This window comes from Antechinus flavipes, chromosome 1 (assembly GCF_016432865.1).
Source record: "Antechinus flavipes isolate AdamAnt ecotype Samford, QLD, Australia chromosome 1, AdamAnt_v2, whole genome shotgun sequence".
Taxonomy (NCBI): domain Eukaryota; kingdom Metazoa; phylum Chordata; class Mammalia; order Dasyuromorphia; family Dasyuridae; genus Antechinus; species Antechinus flavipes.
In genome coordinates, this window is record NC_067398.1 from 656,459,946 (window position 1) to 656,478,146 (window position 18,201).

The 18,201-nt window shown below is 47.1% G+C and overlaps 2 protein-coding genes across 5 annotated transcripts in view; one reads left to right on the forward strand and one right to left on the reverse strand.

Moving 5' to 3' along the window:
* Positions 1–8,830, reverse strand: part of ADGRL1 (adhesion G protein-coupled receptor L1) — a 61,162-nt gene extending 52,332 nt beyond the window's left edge. For all 4 annotated transcript variants that reach the window (XM_051971691.1, XM_051971693.1, XM_051971692.1 and 1 more), the window contains exon 1: positions 8,734–8,830. The gene's annotated coding sequence lies outside the window, so the exon portion shown is untranslated. The remainder of the gene's footprint in view (positions 1–8,733) is intronic.
* On the forward strand, positions 1,956–10,625 carry LOC127548110 (translation initiation factor IF-2-like). The gene is made up of 4 exons (XM_051975338.1): positions 1,956–1,983; positions 8,372–8,466; positions 8,611–9,920; positions 9,999–10,625. The coding sequence occupies exons 1-3, from the start codon at positions 1,956–1,958 to the stop codon at positions 9,640–9,642; spliced, it is 1,155 nt and encodes a 384-aa protein (XP_051831298.1). The 3' UTR covers positions 9,643–9,920; positions 9,999–10,625.
* Positions 10,626–18,201: the final 7,576 nt, after the last annotated feature.

Here is an 18,201-nt window from a genome sequence, read left to right on the forward strand (position 1 = left end):
ATATGTTGCAGTATACACCTATATGATCCTAACCAAGTTATCTCACCTCCCTGAGACTAATTTTTTCTCATCTGTAAAAGAAAGTGAGTACAGTAGTTAATCTCTCCCCCCTCTCCAGTTCTGTCAAGAACTTGCCATTCTTATTTGACATGACTTCAAGCCCCTTCTTCATCTTGGTTGCCCTTTTCTAAATATAGCTCCAGTCTGAAGTCTCCAGTATCTAGAATAAAATATAGCATTCCAAATGTGCTCTGATAAAGCAGAGGACAGTGGGACCATTACCTTCCCTATTTGGAATACTATGCTTTTTTTCATGCAACCTAAGAGTCTGTAATTTTAATTGCTATAATATAGTCAACTCAGATTTATCTTAAACAAGTCCACCAATTTTTTTTCACAAAAGTATTGCCTAACCATAGTACTGCCATGTTGAGTTTGTGCAATTAACTTTTTATACCTAGATATGAAACTTTACATTTACCCCTGTTCAATGACCCATCCTTTCAGCCTATTGAAATCCTTGTAGGTTATATAATATTTATAAAGTGCTTAGCACAGTGAGTGGCACTTATTAATTTTTCCTTTTTTCATGATTCAGTTATCCAATATGTTAACTCTCTCTTTCAGTTCATGTAATTTGGAATTTTGATGAACATGGCAATTATGCTCTAATCCAGGGCTTCTTAACCTAGAGTTCATAGGAGTCCTACTCCACAGATATATTTTTGGGGGTCCATAAGCTTATATGGGAAAATAGTTTAATAACTTCTGTTTTTTTTGACAATCCTTTATATTTTTTATTCATTTAAAAACATGATTCTGAGTGGGGGGGGATCCTTAGGTTTCATTTCTCTGATGACTAAAGGGGATTCATGACACAAAAAAGGGTGAAGAACCTTTGCTCTAGTCCAACTGAGTTATTCTTTGTCACCCAAATGAACCAAAGACTCACCAGCCTCCATACCTTTGTTCAATAGTCATTGTGCCTAAAATTGCCTCTTTCCCCTTTTCTATTAAATTTCTACCTATCCTTTAAAATTTAACTCAAATTTGACTTCCTCCCTGATTAATACAATTGACAAATCATTTATAAAGTGCCAAGTAGAAGGCATCATCTTAGGCATAAAGATAAAAACAAAGTAATCCCTGTCCTCAAGGAGCATATATTCTACTGGAGGAATGGCAGTTAGGTGGTATAGTGGTTAGAGCACTAACCTGGAGTCAGGAAGACTTGAATTCAAATTCAACCTTAGCTCAATAATCCTGGGCAAGTTGTACAAACTTTGTTTGCCTTAGTTTTCTCATATGTAAAAATAATAATGGTCTTAAGTCAGAATATTTTTGTGAGGACCAAATGAGATATTTGTAAAATGCTTAATATAGTGTCTGGTATTTAATAAGTGCTTATTTACTTCTAGAGTATGGATGTGATTGGCCCTCTTTAGTAACTATCTTCCCATTTGGATCTCACATATCACTTTGCTTTATATCCTCATTTAGTTTTTATATAGTATTAGATAATAGGGCATGTGTTTCTTTATTATCTCCTTAGTAGATTGTGAGTTCCATGAGGGCAAGACAATCTTATTTCACCCTCAGCACTTCCGCACAGCACTTCTGTATACAGTAAGGATTTTGAATTAATCTGAAGGCAGCTAAGTGATACAGTGGATAGAGTGCCAATCTTGGAGTCAGGAAGACATACCTTCAAGAGTTAAAACCCTAGTCTTGGAGATTTACTAGCTGTGTGACTGTGAGGCAAGTCATTTAACCCTGTTTGCTTCAGTTTCCTCATCTGTAAAATGATCTGGAAAAGGAAATGGCAAATCACTCCAGTATCTGTGCTAAGAAAACCCCAAACAGGGTCACAAAGAGTCAAGCATGACTAAAAAATGACTGAACAACAATGAATTAATCTATGATTTCATCCAACTCATTGATAAAAAATGACGCCCATGGATTCAGAGATTTTAGAGCTAAGAGGTACTGAAGGATCAAGTCTGGCCCCTCATTTTACAGATGTGATCAATGGCACTCAGAATCGTTTAGTAATTTGTCCAAGAACATGAAAGTGGCAAGGAGCAGAGTCGGGATTTGAAGCTAGGGATTACAGACCCAATATTCTTTCTTACACCACTAACACACTTAGTCATTGGGCTCACCATTCTACACTTATCCCAATCTTTGCTCATACTATTTCTCCCAATCCTTTGGAACTTTCAAAGCTCAGCTCAAGTCCCATCTCCTCCAGGACTGTGGACTAACTCAAAAGGCCTACAGAGCTCTCTCTGGAGCGAGATTTCTCCATAGACTCAGAGCCCTCCCCCACTCCCAAGCAGCTCATTAAGATACAGAACATCCCCTTGTACTGTTCTCTGGATGTTCCAGATGTGAGTCTAAGTGACCCCCGCCTACAAATTAACATAAGCTCCTTAAGATGCAAGGATGCGTTTTTCCCTGTGGTCTCCTTGACCCAGTCTGCTTGTACTCTGGCACAGCTCTTAGCATATTAGGGAGCTCAGTTGACTGGAACTGAAGACAATGCGGGGAGCTGTCATTTACATTTTCTTCTCCCACCCAAGCCTTTCATTCAGTACACCTCGATCTCCGTAAGGGAGGAAAGCTTACCATCCCTGTCCTCTCAGAGCCTTGTAAAATCTAGAGCTAGAAAGCTGCTTAGAGATTGCTGGGAATGATCCACCATACAAAGGAGGAAACTGAGACCTAGTAAAAGATCATGGATCTAGACCCCAGAAATCCCATGGGCAGAGGATGATGGGAATTCTCCAGTGTCTTGCAGGAGGTCAATGGCAGTTTATTAAGCATTCACTAGGAGGAATCCATATGAAGTTCCCAAGTAGGAGTCAACCTTCCATGGAGTGGGGGGGTTGGAGTCAAGGAAGGTATCCTAGAGAAAATGGGACTTTTCCAGGTCCTTGAAGATTGGTTTCAGTAGGCAGAGGATGGAAGGTCATCCTTCCAGGCTTCAAAGTAAGGAATGTGACCCAGAGAGAAGGGGTAAGATTCTGAGGTATAGCAAGGGCAGTAAGGATAATAGTGTGACTGGAGCAAATAAGCCACATAGAACCTGGAAGAGGGAGACCTTCAGGACACTCTCTAGAAACTGGGAGAAAGAAAGAAGGGGGTAACAAAGGAGAGATATGGAGAATCTGCTATCAGCCAGAGAAGGGATGGGATGAGCCAAGCAGGAATTCTCAAGCTTGTTTGGTCCCCAAACCATTTGGATGATCATTTCCACTAGGAAAGATGATGCTGGAGTAGAAGATAGTCATTCCAGAGTCTTCTTACCTGGGTTTGACCACTCTATTCCGGAATGCCTGAACACTCAGCCTTCCATTTCCACCTGGGCTGACTTAACTGCTAGGGTAGTGTGGGGCTAAAGAGCAAGAAGCAGCTCCTCTCTCCACTTCTGAGGCAGGTTTTTATTGTGGGGATCTACTGCTAGTCACAATGTTCCTTGGTTTATCCCAGGAAGTGCAGATAATGCCGAGAACAAGAAGACAGAGAAGGAGCAGTGGGAGCCTCCCCTAATCCCTGAAAAGAAAGGATTGGAGCCTGGACCTTCTGGATTTGATTAGCCAAGGATGGGCCCTCTTCCCCTTTCCCCCTTTGCCCTACCCAATGTCCCTCTCAGCTCCCAAAAGCCTTTTTGATCCTAGTGGTGAATGATTTTGGTAATGTGTTCTGTCTGACCCACCCATTCAAGAGTTGTCTATCTTCTTTCATCACAGACATCATAAGTGGCCATAAACTGGCTCTCAGTTAACAGACAATACAGGCCTAGGATGGAGTTTGGTTGGACTGACCAAGTCAAAGAGAAATTTTCCCTCTTTTGACTCCTCTGTCTCCAAAACAAGAAAGCTAGACTGGCTCCCTGGCTCCCTTTAAACTGTCCTTAGGGATCTCCCTTTCTTCCTATTATTCTGTGACATTCACTATATGAATACTTCTTTAAACCTCAGTTTCCCCGTATGTCAGATGGAAGAATAATTCTTTCATGACCTATCTCACAGGACTAAAGTAAAGAAAATGTAAATCTTAGATTGCTAGAAAAATGAAGATTATACTTCTCCTCCCATCTCCAGAGAGACAGGACATTGGCCGGAGATCTTGACCTATTGCTATAGCTACTGAGTGCTCTCAAGTGGAATAGACTCTTTTTTATTCCCACGGACTATTCATTCTTTCTTCCTACCCTCCACCCCAAAATTTCAAGAGAAGCTGAGAAGAGAAAGGAAAAACCTTTTTACCCAGGAATTCTGAGCATCTCTTCTTACTGCTTCCCCCCAGAGCTAGTTATCCCACCACCTGCCCTTTGCTTTTCACCTACTGGCCCACCCACAGGGCACCAGAGCAAGATCCCAGCTTCTGGCTCTTAGACCCAGGGAATCCCAAAAGAGGGAGGTCCCCTGTAAGATACTTCCTCTTCTCAGGGAGACTCAGGTCCCCCCCCTCCCCAGGGGCAGGGGTCGGGGGAGGGTAGGCTGTCTGCTGTCTACTGTCTAGAAATTGAAGCCCAGGGTAGCAAAGCCCACACTGAAACCAGATCTGCCCATGTCCTTGGCCACGGCTGGAGTGGGGGAGAGATCAGAAGACCACAGACAACTTTTAAAGGGAAGAGGACTGGGAGAAGACAGAATTATTGTATTCTCTCCCCTCATCTTCAGAAATGACTAGTATAGTGTCTGGCACACAGGAGGAAATTGCTAAATGCTTGTTTTCAATTTTTATTGGCATAAATCTGAGAAGGATCTAAAATCATCTAGGTTAGCCTAATTTATAGATGAGGAAACTGAGTCCCAGAAAAGGAAAATGGTCTGAGGCCACACAATTCCTAATGGTATAGCAGCTCTCCTGAGCCCAAATTCAGGACCAGGATAGCATCTCATGAGATGTGCCAGGCTTAAAGATGGAGTATACATGGATCACGTGCATACACATGTGTGATTTAACCCAAACATACAACCACATACAAAGACAAAAGAAACATAATTATCTACCTCTTGCCTCCACATATAGTAAAAGCCATAGCAGGTCATTCATGCAGTTTATGGGCTGAATCTGGCTTTCCCTGGCTCAGCAGGTAGCCCTCCAGGCTAGATATCCTGCCTGCCTCCTTCCTAAGCTTTCCTTTCCTGAGGTTCTCCATCCCCCAGGGTTCTTGAGCAGTAACTCACTCCCCTTCTTTGGGAACCCAAACAGTTTGCATCCAGGTCCTCTATCCCCCTTCTTATAGAAGGGCTCAAGGACATGAGGGAATATACCTCCTCTGTCCAGAGAAGCATGGGACAAACATGTTTGTTCCCAGCCCCAAAAGTGGAGGAAGGGGGCAGCTAGTTGGCGCAGTGGATATTGCACCAGCCCTGAAGTCAGGAGGACCTGAGTCCAAATCCGGCCTCAGACACTTAACACTTCCTGGCTGTGTGACCCTGGGCAAGTCACTTAATCCCAATTGCCTCAGCAAAAAAAGAAAGTGGAGGAAGGTATTCATATAGGAAAGTTCATCGTGCCACCCAAGGGTGTGGGGTCAGAAGTTCCCATCAGATACTGGCATGTTCACAGTAGTCACAATAAGGTTGGGGGTGGGAGAGGAAGGGAGGAGAGGCAGGAAGCAGAAAGGGAAGGAAAGAGATGGGCACTAGAATGGAAGTGGGAGGGAGAGGCCCACGCATGTGCATGCACATGTATGTGGCGGTGTGTCTCTGTGCATGGGTACTGATTGTCGCTGGCAAGGGATCGAATTAGTTCCTTTTCCCTCTTTCCAGATGATTTTTCATCTCTGTAATTAATGGGCAAGTCAGCGCTGAACGGCATGGCAGGCAAATTGCTAGTTAGGGAAATCACGGATAATTTTCTCGATATGATAATGAAGGTTGTATTCCTTCTTTTATTCTCCCTGTTTTCATCCTACTTTTAAGTAATAAATTCAGCATTAAAGGGAGGAGTGAGTGGGAGAAGGGGAGAAGTCACCCACCCTCTAAGACCTGGGTCTGACCTGAGTTAGTCCTGGTATGCACCCCATCCTAAAAGGACAAGTGGACCCAAGGTCTGGATAAGGTGAAGGGTGGTTGGTAAGAGAGAGGAACCTGGGGACTAGTTGACAATGGAAGGGGAAAGCATACCACCCCAATGTCAAGAAAGGCTTCTGTACTCCTTTACTCAGATTTTTAGCAGGAAAAGCAAAGGATGGAGAAGACCAAGTATGTATTTGGGTAGGGCCAGGAAGGAGATAGGAGGGAGCAAGAAAGCTACTGAGGGCAGAAGTCTCGGCTCATCACCCTATGAGAAAGGGAATATGGTCTGAGGAAAGAAAGCCAGGGCAGAGTGGAATAAAGCTGCAGAGGGTGCTGGGAATTTTCTGGAAGAAGGCTTTTAGGCTACTATCTAGGGGCTAAGGCTATGATAGATAAGGAATGGGTTGTTGATAGGAGGGGAGGGTGAAGTCTAAGGCAGGAGGTATCATCCCTCAAAGACCCTTGGGAACCATACCCTGTCTTTAGAAAGTACACTGACCCTTCCCTTCCTGCCTACTTGTCCTGAGATCTTCCCCCCAAAGGCCCCAGGCTCTCACTGAATAACAGGGGGCTTATTATATAGGGAATAGGATAGGGAGAAAGAGAAGGAAAGAAGCAGCCATATTGGCATCCATTTTATCCCCTACGCCCCAGTGTCCACACCCCATATGTTTGGAAATGAAAAGAGAGAACTATCAAGAACCGGATAAGGGAGAAATAAAGGAAGGGATGGGGTCATAGGATTTCAAACTGCTTTGAATCCAAGCCCTTCATTTAACAGAAAACTGAAAGCCCAGAAAAGGACTTCTCTAAAGTCTTGGGAAATAGGCTGGAGTTAGGATGCATTTTCTTAAAAGGAAGAGCCAAAGAGAGAGCACTCCACTTTGATAAGATTTCCTCATGGGGCAGACCCTCTGTTCTGGGGAGAGACAACAGGGCACTAGGGATCTCTCTCCAAACATGGGGAGAAGAGAGTCTATTCTGTTTGGCCAGAGATTATAGGGGAGGTGATTGGCAGGGCCATTTACTTGGTATTATGTGTGTGTGTGTGTGTGTGTGTGTGTGTGTGTGTGTGTGGTTTGAAGTAGAGGTGGTATGCCTGTGTTCTGTATATGTCCTTTCCCCTTCCTAAACTGTAATCTCTGGATGCAGAGATTTTTTTCATCCTGATAGAAAACAAAGCCTTGCACTCTTGTTTGTATGTGCTTAATAGTTTGTTAAAATTTCCATCTGTGTATCAAGATTGAGGTGTGGGGGGAGCAGTGAGGGCTATATACCTGTGCTGGGTATGGAAGGGTTGGGTTGGGTTCCTGTGGGGGAATAAGAAGTTGAAACATGTACAAGGTTAGGGGATTATATATTTATTGGTGGGACTGTATATGAGGGGAGATGTTACATGTCCCTCTGGGAGGTTATTGCTTCAGGACACAGACAAATATCGTCTGCCTCCTCCCGCCAGTCACCTTTTCAGTGGTTATGATTAGTTTCCCTTTAGCTCTCAAGACCCTTCTGTGGTTGAGGTTCTTGGAGAGGAATAAGGCCAATCCCCTTTCCCCCACACACAATTCAGGGCACGGCTGGAGTGGGGGTGGTAGGGAAATATCCCTTTCCCTTTTCCCAAGCCTGACATCTCAGGGACCAGAACAAGGGGGGAGTATGATTGACACTCTTCTCCCCCCCTCCACCAGCTGCAGATCGAGGGGGAATAGGATGCAGGGGTCTAACAGCAATCAAAGACAGAAATAAGCGACCAAGCTACCTCTTCTCCTCCTCCTAGCCCGACAGAGCCATTCAACCCCAGGAGCCCGGGCCTGTGCTCAGGTCTACAGCACGTTCCTTAGGGGACCGCAGCGGCAGGCGGGAGGGGAGCCTCTAGCAGGAGACGCCGCCACGACACCCAGACAACCCCTCCCCCAATCACTTCCCCCCTCCTCTCGGAGAAAAACAACCAAAAAAGGAACATATATATGTATATGTTCACACATACATACACATGCATGTATATGTATATCCATAAGCATCCTGCAGTATCAGCCCTTGACACAGCTCCTCCAGGGGTTGGAAGACATATCGGAGACACACAACCAGACACCCACACAGCCCGGGAGAACACACTATCACAGCCACACAAATACCAGCCGGTACATACATACACACAAAGACACATGACAGCAAAATCAGACACATGGACACACACACACACAATCGGATACACAAAGATACATTCAGGCATAGACACCCAGACCCAGCCTCTCTAGCCCCGCTTGTGTCACACCGCGGATCGACGCTGCTTCTCTTTTCCGCACCTCCCCCCTACTGCCCCCCCCACCCCCCAGCTCTTGCCAGCACCTCGGCTAGCTCACAGCTGGTGCCCAGCTCCGCGGCGATAGCAACCCCAGAGCCTCCCCACGGGCAGCTCTGCGGCTACAACGCCCCCAATCCTCCCCACCCCCAAACAGAAGCAAAAATGATTCGAACCCCCATCCAGCCACCTCCTTTCCAGACAAGACTTCAGAATCCCATCCACCCCTCCTCCCCCACGCCCTTCCTCGGCTCACTCCCATCCTCTGCATAGGGGCAAGAACCGGACGTGGGCAAAGGGCAGACAAGGCTCCCCCCGACCCATGTGCCCCAGACACCTGGCCCAGGTGTGACATCCCCTCCCCCATGTTCCTCTATCCCTGGCGTGGACACTCACCTATCCAGGGGCGGCTCGCTCTCCTCCTCAGTCCTCTCCTCTCTCCTGCGGCTTCTCGTCCCCGGGCCCCCCGCCCGGCACATCTCCCGGAGCCGAGGAAGGGGGGTGGTGGCGGAGAGAGGGCGGGCTCCGGGGCTCCCCCTCCCCCAGCCCACCGCCACCACCACCAAAAATTTAGCGGGGGAAAAAATCGAATTTGACAATCCACTCCCCAGCTGGGTGTGGGGAGGGGGCGCAGGCTCCGGGGCTGGAGGTGCAGATCGGGGCGAGTGGGTCTTTTTCCCCCCTGGTGTGGGAGGGAGCTGGGGGAGGGGAGTGGGCAGCGTCAGGGCTCCGGGGCCCGGGGCTGGGGCGAGGCGGCAGCGACACGAGCGGGCAGCATCTCTCCCCCGCTTTCTCTTGGCTCCCCCGACGGCGGCGGCGGCGGCACGTGTGAGTCCAGCCGACTCCCCCCGCCCCCCCTCCGACGGCGGTGGCGGCGGCGGCGGCGGCAGCGGCGGCGAATGGGTTAACGGGGCAGCTCCAGCCCCCCGCCCGCTGCCCCCAGCCGGGCGAGGCCGCTCCGGGACTCCCGCTCAGCCATCCGCCGGGGCCTCCTCTGCGGATGCGAAACTGCGGGGGACCCAGGTCCCAGGACAGCTACCTGGAATACTGCTGCTGCGGCGGCTGCTACGAGAACGAGGGGCTCCCGCCCCTACGGCTCGAGCTCCCTGCAGTGCCCGCGGGGGGCTCCAAGAGAGCGGGGAACTTGGGGGGAGGTGGCGCGGAGCTAATGGAGGAGCTCGGGAAAAGGGGGGGCGGCTAGAGAAGGAGACGGTGGCTGGCGGCGCGTTGCATCGTGGGGGGGAGGGGCGGAGCTGGGGCGGAGAGGGGCGCTGGGCCCTGGCCCCTTTTTGCACCTCGGGATGAACGGATGGAGCCGGCGCCCGGACACAGCAATGACAAGCCGCCTGCCTGTTCTCTTCGCTCTCCAGCGCACCAGCTACGGGAGGGGAGGAAAAGGAAGGGGGGGCGGTAGGTAGCGGCAAAACTCGGCCTGGAGCTCCCTACAGGACTGGGGCCGTTGCAACCAGCACCAATGCAGCGAGGGAAAAAACAAAAACACGGCTTGGATTTCTTTTTCTCTCTCCCCCCCTCCGCCCCCCAACTCTCCCGCCAGGTTTTTCCCCAGTCCCAAGAAAAATTAGGTAAAGAGAATGTTACAGGCTTAGTGAAGGTGGGGATAGGCAAGAAAAATACGGAACGGTTTTTTTTTTTTTTTTCAGGAAAGGGGGAATGAGACGTGCCAAATTTAAGAAGGGATATGAAAAACGAGGATTGGATTGAATTGAGAATGGAGAAGGGATGCGACATGCCCAATTGCACCGGGGGCATGCAAATTGCGGACCGGATTCCACCCTGGAAGACGGAAGACTGCGTCATGCCCAATGCAGTGAGAACAAGAAAAAGCCAGGTCTGGATTTTCCCAAGAACAGGGTCGGTTTGGGAGGGTAAAGAAGGAAGGAAGGAAGGATGGATGTAAAGTGGTTGATGCAGCGTGGGCAGGTCTCGGTTGCTCAGGCGGCTACGTGCAAAGGGAAAAGACAAAATGCGGGCAGGATCCAGGTGTGAACGGATCTAGGCAAGCTTCTTGCACAGGGGACCAGCATAGAAAGGCTTAAGATTTGGATTTTTAAGGTGATGAAATGGGACTGCCGGGAGGAAGCCTCTGCTCAGGCGAAACCAATAATGAATGGAACTGAATTAAATCTGGGACGGTCATATGTCTGATCTGGAAGGCCTAATATAGAAGACCGGATGCAGGCATTAATTCGGTCAAGACTATGTTTTAGATGGGGTGTGGTGGGAGTTGAGGATAGGGTCTCAATAAATATCTCTTTTACTTCTGGGAATCAGTTTTTGCTTCACAGGCGAAAAGAAAAAGTCGGTTCCGGATTTAGCAAAAGGGCTAGCTAGTATCCAGGCAAAATACATTGCTGTGGGCTGCTAGGAATAATTAGGACATGGCCTGGCTCTAGATTGTCAGGAATCTGCTAGGGGGAGCGGGAAGAGAAAAAGGAGGAGAAAGAGAAGAAAAAGAGGAGGACGTGGAAAGGGGGAGGAGGACCTGGGTCCTGGGGCTGCAGAGCCACGAACCGCTACCCCCTGAGGTGCAGGGGAGGCAGCAGGACCCACCCCGGAACTGTGCACGGGAGCCCCGTTTGCAAAAACAATGGGAACCGCAAAACCTGGCCCAGATGTCCTAAGATGGACATCTCTGAGGAACAGACCTGTTTTGAGGGCGGGAGAAGGAGGGAAAATGAGCTGTCACTAGGGGGAAGCCGTATGATGATAAGAGGTAAGGTCCGGTTAGGATCTCTGGAGACCGAACCGGGTCAGATTTCGGAATAAAAAGGGAGAAGGACCTAGGAGGGGTGTGGAAGAGCAAAATCTGGTCCTGGATCCCAGGGGGAAGGGAGCTCAGCTCTCCTGCAGACCTAGGTAACAGAAGCATAAGGTAAAAGCAGGATGGATTTCATTACACCTGGAATAAGCGGTTCTGGTAACCAGTGGGAAACAAGACTGACGGCTTAGGACAGGGACAAAGCTAGGTCGGGGTAATCGAAAAAGAATATGAAGCTTGGGGGAAGGGAACAGTGCAAAACCAGGTCTGGATCTCTAGGGGAGGACTGAGATTCTACCCCCTCTTTTTTATGAAGGCTTTAGCTTGCAGTGGGAAGTAGTGAGAGTCGGGATGCACATAATTTTGGGGGCGGCTAACACCAAGTTTAAGAAGTGAGTATCCCTTAAAACCTGGATTGAAGATGTGGGACTAGATGTCAAGAGTAGAACTCTCCGGGTAAAACTAAGGGTTTAAATCAAATCCTGACTTGGGGTATGCTGCCCCGAGGCGGTAATACCACCTGGACCCTAAGAAGCGAATGGGAAGAGGGGACAGGGAAGTCAGGACACCTGGCTTTGATTCTCGCTCCTCACTTTGTATATTGTCGCGATTCCCTGCTCCAGTTTCATATTTTTAACATAGGATATAGAATCTCGGAGGTAGGAGTAAGATTGGGTGGGGGAGGATTAGAGCAATAATTTGAACATCAATCTAGGGACACTTTCCTTCAAGCCACCCTCTTCCCAACCTTTTCGTTCTCCTCTCTGTTCATTATCTTCAATTTATCTTGTATATTTCTTATTTGTACATAATTGTTTTCACCTCTTCTCCCCTTTCCCCCCTCCCCATTAGACTGGGAATTCCTTGGGAGTAAGAATGCCTTTTTTTGCCTTTGGCATGGAGTCTGTCACATAATGGGTATTTAAATGCTTATTGAATGACTACTGGGGGTAGGGGTGGAGGAGAGGAGGGGAGAGGAAGGCCTGGGTCAAGCCTTTTCACTTATTCCAAAGGTTCTTTCTCCAGCTTTACTTTCATAACCCCAAGGCAGAAGGCTGTTCTCTAATTCCCTTTTGATTGCTGGAGCCAGGTAGGACTGTTCTCAGCCCTTATGGGGAATAGGGAAAGAAATCGCAATACTATTACAACTCCTAATCCCTAGTTTCAGAAGCGTTTTCAAATGAACAAAGCACTTTCCTGACAGTAACCCTGTGAGACAGGTGATACCAAAATTGCATTTTTACAAAATGGGAGCCCTGGATCCCGTTTCTGGTCTATATCTCATTGAGGGGTGTGTGCTTGTGGACGTGCGTGCCTATATTTGGGATCTTCTTTCCTTTTGTGGCCTCAGTTTCCCTTCTGAAAGACACACCAATCAATGTTAGGTTAGCTGAGCGCTGAGATTCTCCGTAGAAGAATCGTTCCATATTGGAGGAGCTTCCCAATCCGTCCCCTAGCCGTAGTACCCCCAAAATCTCTACCCCAGAAACTGCTTTCAGTGATCCCATAGTCCAGAACAGAAAGAATATATATATATATATATACATATATATGTAACCTAATAACTGTAGCCTAGGGGATGCCGGGAGTTGTAGTCTTTCTGCACAAAAAGGGTCGGCACAGCCGGCAGGGTCTTTTCCTCCTACTAAGGTGTCAGTGTTGATGGTGTCGTTCTTGCTTTCCTTTCGCTCATTCTTCCCTTAAAGTGCTACTGTCCTAGATTTGGCTTTCATCCGAAAGTGCTAATCATCCCCTCCCCCAGGCAGTGGAAGGCAAGATTCCCCTGAACTGGAAAAGTTTATATGGGAGAGGGGGAGGGGAGGGCGCCCATCTTTCTCTGCGGATCCAAAGACTGGAACAGCAGGAATTGAGAAGAGAAGGCAACGGGAGCAAATACTACCGGGAGAAGGAAAGGACAGTGCGTTTATAGTGCCCGTGGGATCCAGGACGTTTCTTTCCTGTGTTTTACGGAAAATGGGGATGGGAGAGAAGGAATGGAGGGAGGTCCCACGGGAACGGCTGAAAGCATTATCCTAAGCTCCTTTGGGTGAAGGTTGAAGTAGATCCCTGCCTCCCGAAAGCCAATGCCTGGACTGAAAGGGCTTCAAAAGCATAGCTAGACTAGTCTCCAATCTTCTATCCCTACTCCTGAATGCTTTCCCTGCCCACTCCGCGCAGGTCCACGCGCTGCCAGGACAGTAGCAGCAAGAAGTAGTCCTGAAGCAGGCTCTGGGTCAGCATCTTGGCCAGCTCTGGCTGTGCACAGGTGTGCAAACCTGTGCAAGGAGCAGGTAAATGCCCCACACGGGTGTGCCTCGTGCTTCTGGCCCAAATGTGTACATGCTTTTGAGTGAGCAAATATGCAGGCCTGAGGTAGCCTGAAAAGGAGGAGGGGTGTGGATGGGAAGTAGGCAGAGAAAAAGAAGAGGAAAGGGAACGATGGGGAGAATTATGGGGGGGATGAAGGGGAGAAGGAAATATGAAGAGGGAGATAAAGGATAAAGGGATGAAGGGGAAGGGAGGCTAATAAAGAGGGAGAAGAGAGACCAAAGAGCAAGCAGGGAAGGAGAGAGATAGGTGAGGAGGAGGAGGAGGAGGAGGAAAGAATTCGAGGGGTACTAGAGAAGATTCGGGGGAGGAGGAAGGAAAAAGAAAAAGGGAGGGGAAAGGAGGAAGAAACAGGAGAGAGGAGGAGTAGAGTGAAGGAGAAAAAATGGGGAGAAAAGAAAGAGGAAAACAGAGAAAGTAAAGGGAATGAGACAGTGAAGTGAGAAGAAACAGGAGAAAAGAAAAAATGGGTGGAAGAGAATACAGAAGAGTCAAGAGAAAAGGGAAAGAAGAGGAGGAAATGAAAAAGGGAGAGAGGGGATGTAGGATCTAGATGTGGAGGAAGGAGAAAAGAAAAGGCAAATGATGGAGAAGAAAGGGAGGACATGAGATGGGAGGAGAAAGGAGTCAGAAGAAGAGAGGAAAGGGATGATGGAGAAAGAAGGAAGATGGAGGGACAGAAACCAGGAGGTGCTGAATCAAGAGGGTAACAAAAATCCTCCTCTACTTAGGGAAGGGGAGGGAGGAGGTCTGAAAGGATCCATCTCTCCTACCTGCCTTAGCTGAAAGAGAGGAGGAAGTTCAGCTTGCCCTCCTCCCCTTCTGAGATCTCCCAAAGAAGTTTGGCATTCTCATTTACTAGGAAGGAAATCTGTTATGGTGAAAATCTTTGGCAGGAAGCTGGAGGCCAAGTTGCTAGCTAGAACTGCCAAAGGTCCAAGGGAAATGCAGTTACTTTGTCTTGCAGACCTCCTGGACACCTTTTTCTGTTCTGTCACCCAAAAGTTGAGAGACAGCATGATTTGTAGATAAGCTCCTGGACTTGGAGTTGGGAAAGACTTGTATTTGAATGTTGCTTACAAACTGTGGGACTCTGGACAATCCAATTAAAACCCTTTGTGCCTCAGTTTTTTCATATCTGAGAATCTGAGGTATTGGATTCTGTGGTTCTTAAGTTCCCTTCTAGGTCCAATTCTATAATCTATCTTCCCAACAGGGAAACAAATAGAGTTGTTTCTTCAGGGGCCCTTTTCTTCTACACTGTTCTTCCCTCCCTAGTGGCCAGCCACTGCTTTGCTGCTGCTCCCATGTTACCAGGAGAGTGTTCTATCTCTGGGTAATGGAGAGCAGGAGGTACTTCACCTGATTATGTGAAGGGCAAGCTAAGAAAATTCAGCTAGAAGTGCTGTAAAGACTGCAGTCAAAAAAATTAGTGAATGTTTGGGGTGGGGCATTGGGAGAGAAGTAGGGATAAAAGCAAATAAGGTAAGAGGAGAAATGGAAGAGGAAATGAAGTGAGGAAGAGAGGAGAGGGGGATAGGAATAAAGTGAAGTGGAAGTAGAACCTTTCCTTCCCCCCCCCATTTCCTCTTTCTCCCTTTCTCTTCTTCCTCTTAACTTAAACCCTTCTTTATCTTCATCCCCTTTCCTCTTCTTTGTTCTCCCTCTCCTTCCTTTATCCAGTTCCCTTTCCTCTCCCCATCCCTATCTGAAATTTCCTGTTCCTAATTCTATTGTCTCCATAGGTAAGAGGCTGACTGAAGATGTCAAAGAATATGAAGCTCTTGCTCTTTTGCTTTGGACTCTGCAAGTCCAGGAGAGAATGAGGTGAAGAGCTGGGGAAGGGGGCAAGGGATTGGGAAGAATGAGGTGATAACAAAAGGAGTTGAATGAGAAAATGTTGCCTTGGAAGGGAGTGTTGGGGAACCTGGTAGAGAGAAAAATCAAAAGGGGCAAGATTGTAGTGCTAGAGGGAAGAGGGAGAGGGCTAAAGCATAGGAATGGATTCTACAAGACTGAGAATGATTTCTGGTGAGCCTGTATTCAGAAGACTATCACTGCAAAGAGTCTTTGGAGACTCCCTGGGGAGATTTGGGGGATTCCACACTTTCCTGACATGCAAGGCTTCACCACTGAAGAGCTAATGAGTCCTGAGTTCCTCAGATCTCATCCTGATGCATGCTTTTCCTGACCAGCTCTGGGGAGAACATGATACTTGGCACACAGGTAAGAACTTGGTAGGGAATGGGGACAGGGCAGAGTTAACAAAGAGTTTTCTCATCCTGAACATCGAAGACTTTGGAGAAGAGATGGGGTAAGTATGGGCATGTGCTTGAAGTATCTAAAAACCAGTACCAAGAAACTAGAAATTTGTGAGTCTAAACAGAATGGGGAAAGTGTTGGAGGGTTAGTAGGTGTTACACAAGGACAGAATATGAGAATATGACAGAAATATGAAGTCGATATTCTCTGGGTATCTGCATGATGATGCAGGGTATTTGTACTTGTGTGGGTGTATATATGTGTGCATGTGTATATATACATCCATGTGTGAACACAACTATACTTAAGTGCCTAAATGTGATTTATTTGTGCTTGTGGCTACTCAATATGCTAAATATGAGGACCGACTAAGGAAGCATAATGACTTTCTGAAAGGGTTCAGGACACTGTATGTGTCCTGGAAATGAAGAGGGATGGGGTGGGCTGCTGAAATAAATGGAAGAAAGAAAATACATCTCTGCTGCTCCAAGGAAAAATCTATGGCACATCTCAGCCCACTCTAACATCCCCCTACTTTGAAGCAAAATCTGGAGGCAGGTGACTAACCAGTCAAAAAAGTGAAGAAGTTGATGTATAGGAAATAGATGAAAAGAATTCTTTTTTAAAGGAAGTAGTGACTGAGATAGGGGTGGGAAGTCTTTGCTAGGCCCCTATGGAAAAGTATGAGGAGTTCTTAGCTGGTGGAAGGAGGATCTTGCTTCAGATAAGAAGACTTGGGGAGGGGTATCCTTTTCTTCCTCTACTGCTTGAGAGAACTCCAGAGGTCATTCCGTAGACTAAACTTTCCTTTTTCCAGGAGATTGGGCCTTTCCCTCTAGATCTCTTTCCCCCCAGTATCTAATTTCTTTATCAGCTCCCAGAGTGGAACAGATTTTTTGGGCAGAGTGATTAGTTTACCAACACTTTCACCTTGCTGCTGTGTCTCACAAGTTAGGGACCCGGTGGTCAGAAAAAGAGAGGGACCTGGGGCTAGATCCTGCCACTTACTAGGGAGTCATGAAAGTCTTCTGGAATCCACATCCAGGGATGTGGAGGACAATTAAACATGCTTCCAGCCTAAAAAACAGGAGGACCTCAAGGTCAGAGGAACAAGGGGAAAGGTTAGGAACACAGATCTAGGTCCTTTCAGGATTAAGATGGTAAATAGGAAACTGCCTTGACTGGGCCTGAAAAGCCTGGCAAAATGTAAGCTCCTTGAAGGCAGGTAGTATTTTCATTTTTTATGTCCCCAGCGATTAGCACATTTTAGGCATTTAATAAATGCTTATTGAATTGTTTAAGAGAAGCCCAAGGCATAGAGCTTCATAGCTTAATTCTAGAATATGTTAGAATTTCTTCAATGCTGGGAAACTGGATTAAGGGCATGAATGAATGAATGAAAAGAAATTGATTGAGCACTTACTATGTGTCAGGCACTCTGTTAAGCAGAATTACAAATATAAAAAGAGACACGGTCCTTGTCCTCAAGGAGCTTATATTAAGATAGGGAAAGATTGTTTTTATGTCACAAATTTCTTTGGAGGGCTGGTGATTAACTCTTCAGAATAACTTTTTTTTTTTTAATTCCTAGTGGAAAGAAACCCTACATTTTCATAAGAGGGTAATGAACATAATGATGTACATTTTTTCCCCATCTAAATTCACATAATTTCCAGGAGAGTGGTAGCTAGAAAAGGTGTAAAACGGGAGAGAATGAAGCCTATAATAACATAACCTTAATGAATATTAAAAAAAAAAAGCATAGTTTGGTTGAGATGTCTAAAAGGTCTGATTTGTACTTGGTAAACAATCAGCTGATTTGGGCCTTTCTGGCTGGAGCTCTAAAGATTTGTGGATTAGCTTCTCTCAGGAGGAGGAGGGAGGGAGCTTGGAGGTCCAGGTCCAAGGAGAGAGAAGCAGGGCAGGGATAGTAAACAGCTGGCAAAATGGGCCTGGGGGGATGTCTGGATGGGATGTTAAATAGAAGGTGAAACATACAGAGGAAAGTAGGGCATTAGGAATCCCAGGAATGAGGGAAGATAGAAGGAGGGGACATGGGGACATCAGTAAGTTGCAGTGGTCACATTCACTTGAGTGGGTTCGCCATGGCCAGAGAGTCACCCCTCAGGAAATGAAACAAAGATCAAATCTGCAGCTGATTTAAGATTCTTGACTCTGAGCCGGAGCCAGGGAAAGGGGTGGGGAAAAAATACCCATCTGTTCTCCCTCTGATGGAATGTGATTTTTCACCAAGTCCTTAAATCCCTCTCTTCTCCTGTTTCCTCTCAGCAGCCTCAGTGACACGATATAAATTGCTGCAAATGACTTTTCCCGGCTGGTCGCAGTGATGTTTTAATAATGGTTCATTTTCTGCACTGAAAAATATTCCAGCAAGAAATTGTGCAAGAGGGGCTATGTTCTCTGGGTGACTGCATGACCATATTCTGTGTGTGTGTGTGTGTGTGTGTGTGTGTGTGTGTGTGTGTGTGTGTGGA

Bases quoted from the DNA above. Each gene is read 5' to 3' on its own strand.
- LOC127548110 (XM_051975338.1), top strand. From the start codon at position 1,956: ATGGATTCAGAGATTTTAGAGCTAAGAG. The intron at 1,984-8,371 runs GTACTGAAGGAT...CCCACCCCCCAG, and splicing joins AGAGATTTTAGAGCTAAGAG to CTCTTGCCAGCACCTCGGCT. The intron at 8,467-8,610 runs GCCCCCAATCCT...TCCTCTGCATAG, and splicing joins GGCAGCTCTGCGGCTACAAC to GGGCAAGAACCGGACGTGGG.